The sequence below is a fragment of the Coenobita brevimanus genome, chromosome 112 (assembly GCF_032717465.1).
Source record: "Coenobita brevimanus isolate Jiangsu-jjx chromosome 112, ASM3271746v2, whole genome shotgun sequence".
Taxonomy (NCBI): Eukaryota; Metazoa; Arthropoda; class Malacostraca; order Decapoda; family Coenobitidae; genus Coenobita; species Coenobita brevimanus.
The window spans coordinates 835,877-847,144 of record NC_137065.1 but is presented as its reverse complement, the minus strand read 5'-3'; the positions used below and the strand labels follow the sequence as shown (position 1 = coordinate 847,144).

The 11,268-nt window shown below is 39.8% G+C and overlaps 1 protein-coding gene across 4 annotated transcripts in view; it reads right to left on the bottom strand.

Annotated features, from left to right (window-relative positions):
* Nucleotides 1-6,844, bottom strand: part of alphaCOP (coatomer subunit alpha) — a 58,708-nt gene extending 51,864 nt beyond the window's left edge. For all 4 annotated transcript variants that reach the window (XM_080286609.1, XM_080286611.1, XM_080286610.1 and 1 more), the window contains exon 1: nucleotides 6,737-6,844. In XM_080286609.1, coding sequence (XP_080142735.1) covers nucleotides 6,737-6,816 — 80 coding nt within the window. In that variant the 5' untranslated portion in view covers nucleotides 6,817-6,844. The remainder of the gene's footprint in view (nucleotides 1-6,736) is intronic.
* Nucleotides 6,845-11,268: the final 4,424 nt, after the last annotated feature.

Genomic DNA, 11,268 nt, shown 5'->3' with positions numbered 1-11,268 from the left:
ATGTGCCTGACTCACTGAGCTCAGGGATGCCTTTAGCCAAAATACAATCCTTCAGTGCAAGGCATTTCCAAATCTGAATAAAATTGTACCGAAACAGCAAACTTAAACTAAAAATCATGTCACCATACTCTTGGGCTAGAAAGTGAGAGGATTAGTTTTCTCTTCATGGCAGTTACATTTCACACATTTTTTCCCAGTTTCAAGGATAATTTCAAGATCCTGGCCTTGCCTACTGTTTTAAACACCTGTATGTTTTGTATAAACTAACATAGTTCTGTGATAAAATAGTGAGTAAATCGTTGTGATTCAAATGATGCCACTGTATTACCCTGTGTTGCAACTACTTTCACCAATATAAGTATGCAGTGTATTTAATAATGTTTTCTGGAATGATGGAATGTTCTTATATGAATCTAACATAATTCTGAACCATAACACCTGGCAAATCTGTGCATCTGTTGGTAACTAATTTAGGTATAGCTGTAAAATTTCTGGACAGTACAAATTACTGTAAATATTGACAACGCCAGCATAACACGCTATATTTTGTGGAAGTATTTTAAGCATCTACAGAACACTTATGCTTAATTATTACATACACCTACATAACACAGTGCAATGCTATTATTGCCACTGTGGACTCTGGCCCATCTGGGCATGAACCTGGTGGACTGTAGGCCAAAAGTAGCCCCTGGACCATCTGGACATGAACCCAGTGGATGGTAGGCTGAAGAAGCCCTTCTCCTGTAGTCCACCATCTTCCTTTCAGGGGACAGGAAAGGAGGTGAGGGATGTTTGTATAACTAGGCAGTGGAGCTGCCCAATAATGTTGATGCTACTACACAAAAGCACCCGTCTCCAGCACCATGTATGACATTTGTTTTGATTAATTATTCCACATCACATGACACTTATTCCAATTATTTTTCCAAACATCTACCTGACATCTTATGATAACTACTTCAAACACTGATAGTTAAGAACCTTCATCTGATACAATAATGTTGAGTTGCCAGCAAGTACAGTATAGCCACCAGTGCAAAACAATGTTGATCGTTAGTCTTGTTGTGATGGTTAGTGTGTATTGTCCCTCCTGGAAGTGCCAAGTATAAGTCTAAATAAAGAGCTTTGTTATGGCATTTACTCCATTTGTCTCATTCATACTTACACATGAACAAAACTTGGTTTGTACTTTCATCCATCCATCCACTCATCAATCCTTTTCTGACCCATCCATAGTGTAATGGACCAGGGCTTGGCTACTCAATCCCAGCATCTGAGGTGAGGGTGACCAGCCTCACTCACCCTTAACAAGCATTATGTGTAATAAACCCCAAACCACTGCATGCTCCACACAACTGAGTGCCACAATTCACTACACCCTTAAGCTAACTAAACAAAACTTGGAATATACTTTCATTCAAAACTTCAAATGTTAGAAGTTATTTCCTCTCTCCCTTGTATATCTATCTCTTGCCTGATGCAGCATCATGTAAGAGGTGACCCTACTAACTAATAACTGCTTTTCCCACACCACCCTCTCTTAACTACCCACATTCCTTATTTTTCTGTATCATGTCCAGTCTGCCTTTCCTCTCTCATACACTGAGATGATACCATACCTACCCACAACACATCCTTTTCCCTTCCATATTCTCACTTTTCTCTCTCCATATCATACTTAATTCTCCCTCTCCTATCTCATAAACAACCCTTCTTCCCATAACACATCATCCTCCCTTACATACTTTCACGTTTCATCCCTTCATCTCATTCTTGGTCTCCTATCATACACTGAAATAAACACAACTCACGTACAATAATTCCCCACTCATGTCACAAAAACACTCACAGACAGAGCCTCCAGTGGACCAGCAGCCAGGTGGTGGCAAGTGCACCTAACAATTTCCTAATCTGGGTAGTCTTTTGCCCCATACACCTAAAGCTTTCCACACCTACACCTTTGCATGAAGCACTGGCTAGTGGTGGGTCACTTCTCCAAGGACAGTACAGTAAGTGGTGATCCTTGGACCTACAGATCAAATACCCTTCAGTGCTCATAAAACCTAGCTTTAGTGTCCACAGTGCAATACTGCTGCTCACCAATGTATGGTGTGTGCAAGCTGCCTGTTATGATATGTACGATGAAACAACATATTGGTGAACAAGTAGGAAGAGGAAGTGTCTGAGAAAGTGTGAGTGTTGTGTGCGAAAATGGCATTTCTGTCATGGCCAGCCCCTATCTGGGGATTTGCAGGAGGGAGTATAACACAAGAGATGATGATGATGATGATGATGATGATGAATGATGGGTTATGGGGTTCAGAGGGTAACATGTCTGTGGAGTTCAGAGATTAACATGTCTACCTACTGATCTGCATGTACTGAGTCTGCATTTAGATTAAAAGCCATGATGCACAGTGTAAATGAGCTTTAAAATTACAGTAAATCCTTTCTGATGCTTGCACATGCTTGCAGACTATCAGTTTATATAAATCACATATGCGGACATTTACACAAATGTCAAATACCGTATGGCACTTCTACTTTCATATCCACCACTCTCACTACAGACACCCACTACCAGATCATACCTGATCAGTATGGGGAAGGGTAAACTCTACCTATCAATGTCCAGCAATGGATTTTTACATACACTGACACTCATACACAAATACCATAATCATCACTCATCACTCAACTCGCAGATTAAGATAGCTATACAGTACTACAATAACTATGCAATCAAATTCCAGGTATGTGTACAAATATAAATGTAGTGCCAAAACCATCGCTAATCAATCAGTTTCTAGACAAAGATACAAAAAGATACAATAACCATCACTATTCAACTGATTCCCCATCTCATTTACCATAATCATTCCAAATGGACCTACAGGGAGGGGGAGGTGAGTTGGGGGGAGGCTAGTCAAATGGTGGGTGACAAAGTGACTTGGAGGCGTTTTGTCTGCGGCCACCCTTTGCGGGATTAGGGCGTTGAGCTATAGATAGATAGATAGATAGATTCCAACTGGAACACATCATTATTGACAACCATCATTCCAAACTCCAAAGTAAATGAAAACCTTTACGATAATATAGAACAGACCTTCAGAAACATAATCACTGACTGAAAGGGCTCCTGAAGGCCATAACTAACCCCCAAGTTCAAAAAGTCTACCCTATGCCTAACTCCCATACAGTAGTTCAAAAAATCCTTCTAATTCTGTATGAAAGTGTCAAGTGATTACAAAGATAAAACTACAGAGACATCCTTGGGCTCAATGGATTAAGTAGAGCACAAAGTAAATCACATAAGAGGATCTGTATTGTATTCCGACAAAGACTGAGGTACCGGTAATCGAATCCCTCCAAACTTATGAATTCAAAATGCCACGTTGCAACCCCATCTGAAATATACAAGGGTAAAGGTGTGGAGAGGCACCATGAGACAAGTTATTCATACACTATCCTGAGATGCAAGAACACTGCATCATCCACCTTACCACAATTACCTCCCACAAGGATGGTTCGAAAGATTGGGCACCCAAGTCAAGAGGTACCAGTTGCTGGCACCAAAATTCACACCCAAGTGTTACAAGGTTGGCAGCACCAGAGCTAGCAGGACTAACCATTCCACTACTGCTGCAGTAGCTGAGAGGAAAGCAGAGTACCGTACAAGAGAATGGAACAATCAGAATTTACATATTAACCTGTAGTACCTATATCTGATCTCTGATTCCCCACTCACCTATCCCCATCCTCTAGTCATAAGGCTGGATGGTAGTGGCCAAAGCTCTGCTAACACAAGTGTCAAGCTCTCCCATTCAGAAACCAGATGAGGCTTTGATGACAGCCCTAATTATCATCCTGACCCTTTCCTACCTAAAAATGGGATAAGATAGGATCCAGAGACAACAAAAACAAAGTACAATTACCCACTGAGGAAATTAACCTGCAAATCAACACCATGCATAGTCCATTTCAAATGAGAATTATTTCTCAGCCATATTTCACCCCCTTCCACACTCACCATACCCCTTCAATGTATCTCCATCATCTACAACTATAATTTTGAATTTAAAATGGAGTCTGAGAGCAAGAGAACAAGCAAATAATGGGTGAGAGTCGTGGCCGAGTTCAATTCCATTGAGGAACAGACTTTTACAGTGTGCAATTAGGAAACACTGAGTCTGGAGTTTGTGTGGTATGACTTCTTAAATGTTTCATTTTACCAAAAGGGGAATAAACAAACATCTCCATTTGAATTTTAAGAGAGCTCTAAGACAATGAAAGGTACCATGTGAACAGCTTCAGTAATATAAACATTTATCAAACAGGGCCACCAAAAACTTAATGAGGCAGCCTACTGTGTGAAAAAAGTTGTCAGCTCAGCTATAGTACAGCTAAACCTCCCAACAACGGAAAATGAAGCGCTATTCGAAGAAACAAGAGTAAGAAACCTCAAATAAACAGCAGAGTACAAAATTATCAGAGAGTACAAAGGAATTAACTGAAAATAACATTATGAACAAGGGAGATCTCATAGCAGCAGCCAAACTAAAGAAAAGTAACAAGAATGACGATATCCATAAGTTTAGCAGAACAGAAAGAAACTTAGGGCAATGGAAGAAGCTTAACAGAAATCTGGACAGAGGGTCAGCAAAGCCAGAGACCAAACTGTTCGTCAGAGTCCAACGGAGATGTAATAAACACGAGATCAAAAGTCATCAAAATAAAAGAATATTAAGTAAAACACTGCACCAGACACATCATGATTGGTAAGTCACATAAGGAGTCAGAAATAGTGGTCATGTTGATTCCTAGCATTAAACTACATGAAACAACAAAAGCTCTGAAAAAAATGAAGGCAGGTAAAGCAGGTGGTAACATCCTCAATACTGATCTTATTACAGATGGGGATGACTGTCAATGACACAAGTAAGACTGCTTATATGCTTGAAGTCAGTGCAGTACCCACATCATGGACAAATTAATCCACATACCGATCTCCATATGGCGATATCAAAGACCTACGGTAAACAACACACAACTGTACCATCCAATGCCTTCTTCCTGTAGTTTACAAACATTCTGAATACATGGTAATAAATCAAACTAGACCAACACTAGATGAAATACAATATCATAGGGGTCATTCTCCAACAGACCTATTACAGTTACTAACTAGGTGGGAATACCCACCATTCGCTCCCTCAATGTAGTGCCATCTTCAGGTGCCTCTATACTGAGTGTCTACAGTCTTGGTACCCAATGCTGAAGTTATTAAACTACTGTACTTTTCTGAGTTATTCATATTTTCTTACTTATTCAATCCCCCCTGACATCTTTACTGATAATACAGTACTGGCATCATTTTAATTAGACATAGTAGTACATTAATTTTAAAATACTATGACAGGTAAGAAATTCATGAACAGTATGCAAATAGTAGAGCACAATGTTTCGATACATTAATGAAAAATAGCAAATGTAAGAGAGCAGGAGGTCTGTTCAGAAAGTATCCAGCCTTAGGCTCTATTTAAAAAAAAAAGAAAAGAAAGAAAAAAAAAAAAAAGTTAACCTGTTGAGCTAGGACACAAGTCCCAATCAAAGCAGGCCCCTTCTGACCTGACACAAGTAGCACAGAGTTCTCTCCACTGCCTGAAACATTTTTCAGTCAGTTTTCGGTATCTCTTGCCTGAACTTCATCACATTTGTCATGGTCTCTTCTCTCGTCTCAAATCAACACTGAAATACCTCCCAGGCTCACACCCACCATCAACACAGCCTTAATCATCACCACATCAACACTCTTAATCATAAACACATCCCTATACCCTTAATCATCAATATAGCAATACACCCTTAATCATCAACACATTTCACGAACTAAATCCCACACAATAAACTCCAACCCTGGATGATCCACACAAATTCCTTACATACAATTCTTTTTTATATATATACATTGATAATGAAACCAATCCCTTGACTATTCAACCTACAGTATATGGGGAAGAAAAGTGGGACAGACAAGCTAAATGACTGCATAATCGAGCACAACAAAAATAATGGTCATACAGTATGTGTCTATTATAACGACAGACATCTTAATCACATAAGGGATTAGCTACAAATGAATTGCCTCTACATCACCCTGCACTCTACCATCTGACTGCTGTACTGTATCCCCAACTCACACCTCCCTCTCTCATATCATTCCAACCATCCACTTATCCACAAGTCTCCCTCTCCCCTTCCTGTATGAATGCACTATACACACATACAGCAGTTATAAAAAACAACACTTTGACGCAATTTAAATATCAAAAACAAGACACAGCACAAAATAACAATAAAAAAATTAGAGAAGTACATCATTACCATCATCCAGATCTATTTCTCACCTACCAAAGGGGTGGGGACGGAGTACCGGTATATTTTAAAAAACATTACTCATAACTCTAAGCAAAAAATAAACTGACAAAAATAAAAATAAAAAATAGCTAAATCACTGGAAAAATGGAAAAACAAATACATCATCAGAAAAATTCAGGAATTAAGAAAAAATTCATTATCAGAAAAAAACAAAAAGTGAACTGTATTATTTAAAAAAAAAAAAACATGGGTAGGTAGAACATAAGACGCAAAAACAAGTATGGTATAAAAGATGCAAAAACTGGCAACAGAAAAAACTACCTAGACAATCACAGAGAATCGAACTGCAACTCACCTAGCCAGGATCCACGGCCTCTTGGGGTGGAAGGAGAGTCCCTTCACTCGGGCACTCTTGGTTTCAAATTTGGAAAGCATGGTGAGTGACTGTCTTGCTCACCAGTGCAGATCTGTGGAGAGTACATGCATAAATACCTGTACTGCATTAACTATAAGGTGCGTTTTACAAACTTTATCTCAAAACTATTTTTTCTTTTTCTCAGACGAAAAGGCAGGGGAAAACAAATTAAACATAGGGAAAAAAATGTCATGCGCCAGCTTACATGTGTTCTCCATTCATATAAAATCTGTAACAGCTGGACTTGAACTGGTGTGAATTGAAGTATTGAAGTTTGGGAGGAAACTGATCTAGGGATGTGAGTTCCAAAGAGAAGCAATTCGGGGAATAAAAGAAATCTGAAAGGCAGAAGTTTTGCATTATGGCAGTGTGTGAGTCAATTCATCAGCACTATCAAATGCCTTGCAGCATGGAGGAAGGCATGGAGAGGTGGCACAATGGCTGCTACTTCAACCGTGCATTTGCCTTAAAAGTACTATACCCGTAAAATAATGCAAGGGAGGTAGCATTCCCTCTTTCCTACAGTAGTACAGTAGTTCATTGTATAATTTTGTGCATATCATTTAAAAAGGCTCCAACATGAACCCTTTCCATAGCACTTAATCTCAACTGGTATCGTATCAAATTCCAGTGTTAATTTAGTGTTACAGCTCAGCACTGAAGATGTTGTAATGGCAATTTTAGGCCAAATTGGAGTTAAAAGGGTGCAGTTACGCAAACATCCTTCATCGCTCAAAGGAAGTTGGTGGACTGCAGAAGGTTAACTTTAGCCTGCAGTCCACTGAGTTCACACTAGTACTACACACACCAAACATAACGAAAACTAGCCTATGTTAGAATGCCACATCCTTCACTCCAATCGTATATCCTACAAAATAAGCTGCACCGTACCTTTAACAACCTCAACCGAAATAAACCAAATTTGTTTTCTTACTGCTGCTACTAAACAATACTAATACCGTAAGTCTATAAGAGTTCTGCAAGTTAGGTCTGGTTTATTTTTGTCTAGTTAGGTAAAGGTAAAGACTGGTTAGGCTACTGGTATGTTAAACAAGGCTTTCTTGATGGTTTTTTAGGTGATTCAGTCAAACATACTTTGATACTCAAATGAATGCTTTTGTGTGTGTGTGTGTGTATGTGTGTGTGTGTGTGTGTGTGTGTGTGTGTGTGTGTGTATGTGTGTGTGTGTGTGTGTGTGCTTCTCTCATCCAAAGCTCATGGGTTTCAAAAATCAATGAAAGAGATGAGGAAACAAAAACATAATTTCTGATAACACTAAGCATTAAAGTCAATCGTCACATAAAAGCCTTAGGAAATACCTTGGCTTATCCAAGAAACTCATGGAAGATCAAAGACACAAAAGTTCCAGGGTGTGCATTAAAATTAATCCCGTGTAAATAAATACTACTTTCTAGTCAACAACCTTGTGAGATAAAGGATCAAGGAACCAAGTTTCAGATTTGTAGTGTTGGAACTTATTGGACAAATGCAGAGAAATATCGTCTTTCTGCTAAGCAGTTTAAAGGGTCCAAATTTATCACCTGTCTAAATGACATAACACTCACCTAAGGAAATTTGGGGATAATTAATTTCCTGGCCTATCCAATAACCATATTAGGGCAATTAATACACTGAAAGTATATAAGTGGTTAGAGAATAATAAGCAATATATAAATTTACCCCGCCTGTCCCAATCACCCCAAATTTCGTGAAATACGTGACGTTGGAAATACACAGCCAAGTCTACCGTTACCTTCTAAGCACACAGGGACACAGACCTTTACCAGCAGTGATACAAGCTTAAAGTTGCAATATATTTCAACTGTGCATTCACCAGGAGAGAGATCAGCAAATGAGCATTGAAACACTGAACATTCTTGACAATCAGCTGACAGGTCGCTCAAATCCTACCCTAACCCTCCTCGTTTTGCTTACTTTAAACCAAATTACAGACGAGAAATATTGTCAAAATTGCTAGAAAGACAGGAGCTGGGTCTGCTTCAAAGAATAAAGAATATCACTGACCTAATGTTCGAAGAAATTGACCCGAAAAAACAAAATATGGTCAGCGTAATCAGCCCGGCCACTGGTTTGTTATGACGTGGACGCCGCCTGCTTCTATGACTTGGATTCAAAGCACTGATACAATTAAAAGATAAAATGTATACAATAATCTTAATTCTATATTTAGTCACTACATTTTCATTATCCATTTCTCAAAAACCTATTAACAAAATAGAAAATTGGTGATATTGAACACTACAACCCTAAACTATTTACATTGCAGTACGTCAGTGTTCTATGATTGATATTTTAAGATTACTCCATACAAAAAGAATTAAATATACCTCACATTTTTAAAAATAACTTTTTCCTTATCTATTTCATAGACTTTAAAATGTATTAGGACTGTACCTCTACTGTTTACAAGTGTGTGTGTGTGTGTGTGTGTGTGTGTGTTGACATACCCATTTTCTGTGGTCATAGTTATAAGCAGCATATTTTGAGGGGTAACAATTCTATCTCTTCCTTCCCTCCCTCTCTCTCGATTTCCCATTAACCATTGTCCCTCCCTGCCTCTCTCTTCCCTCATTCTTACTTTCCTCACTCCCTTCCCTCCCTCTCACCCCCTCCCCTTTCCTCCTATTCCTAATTCTCTCTCCCTGCCTTCTCTCTCTCTCTCTCTCTCTCTCTCTCCTGTACATGCCTCCTATGGCCCACGCTACAAGAAAAAAAAATCCAATATTCAATATAACGAAATATGGAAAATAATGGATATGAGAAGGTCTCTGATCCAAAATTCTTCATGTTTATTCTTACTACATCAATTTTTTTTCTTCTTTACAGGATGATCCGTAAATAGAGCTTCACAAGAAAGACCTGGGAGTATCTTATATGCTACAGGGACGGCTCATTCGGCTGGTGTGGGCGTGGGTGTTGTCGTGGGAGTTGGAAATGAATAAATGATGCAGGGAGGGTAATGATAACACAATAAATGATGCAGGGTAGATATTGATAACACAGTAAATGATGCAGGGTAGATACTGATAACAATAAATGATGCAGGGTAGATCTGATAACACAATAATTGATGCAGGGTAGATCTGATAACACAATAAATGATGCAGGGTAGATCTGATAACACAATAAATGATGCAGGGTAGATCTGATAACAATAAATGATGCAGGGTAGATCTGATAACACAATAAATGATGCAGGGTAGATCTGATAAAACAATAATTGATACAGGGTAGATCTGATAAAACAATAATTGATGCAGGGTAGATCTGATAACACAATAATTGATGCAGGGTAGATCTGATGACACAATAATTGATGCAGGGTAGATCTGATGACACAATAATTGATGCAGGGTAGATCTGATAACACAACAATTGATGCAGGGTAGATACTGATAACAATAAATGATGCACACGCTAATGACAAGAAATCGGGCGGCGGAGTGCAAGGGAAGTGTTATATTTAGACTTCCCTTCATATCTAACCTTACATAGTTGCTTGGGTCGCTTTTCCATATTGCAGAATTTTAACCCATATGTAAGTAAATATTGGTCAGATATGATGTCCGTGTGTGTGTGTGTGTGTGTGTGTGTGTGTGTGTGTGTGTGCAATGGGTAGCTAAGAATGTGTGGTGAGAGGCAGGGTGAGGAGGATGGTGTGATGTGTGCGGGTGCGTGGTTAAACAGGGTGTATGGTGAAGGGGAGTATGTGGTTAGGCAGGGCGTGTGGTGAGTCAGGACATGTGATGAGGGTGAGGCAGGGTGTGTGATGAGACAAGGCGTGTGGCGAAGGTGAGGCAGGGTGTGTGGTGAGGACGTGGCAGGATAAGGCACGCAGGCACATGGTTAGGCAGTGATGTCATGCCCACACTGTCACACTACTCTCAGCCTTACAGACATCCACCTTACGGGTCAGAGTCGCTCCTCACCCTTCACCCTGGCCTGTGAGAAAGTGTGAGCGAGTTAGAGCAAGTGTGTGAGTGAGTGAAACCTGCAGTTATGGCTGTTTCTCTCATTATTAAATATGTTTTATTTACTTTGCTCTCCGTTCGTCATTTTCTAGCCTGCCTCGCAACTCTCTCTCTCTCTCTCTCTCTCTCTCTCTCCACTTTCGATTCCTGCGCCCCCTCCTTCTCTCTCCCCCTCTCTTTCTCTTTTCTCTCTTTCCCCTCTCCCCCTTTCCCCCCTCTTTGCCTCTCCTTCCCTATCCCTCTTCCACTCCCCTCTCTCCATATGTTTCCCCCTCACACTACTTCCTGCTTTCTCTCTCTCTCTCTCTCTCTCTCTCTCTCTCTCAGGAAATGCTTGTGGTCGCTTCTTCTGACTCATTAGATTTCCCTCTATATATGCGTGTATAAGTGATACCACTGTCAAGCAGTGGATATAGCGCACACACACACACACACACACACACACACACACACACACAGATATTACTCGTTCGTACGTGC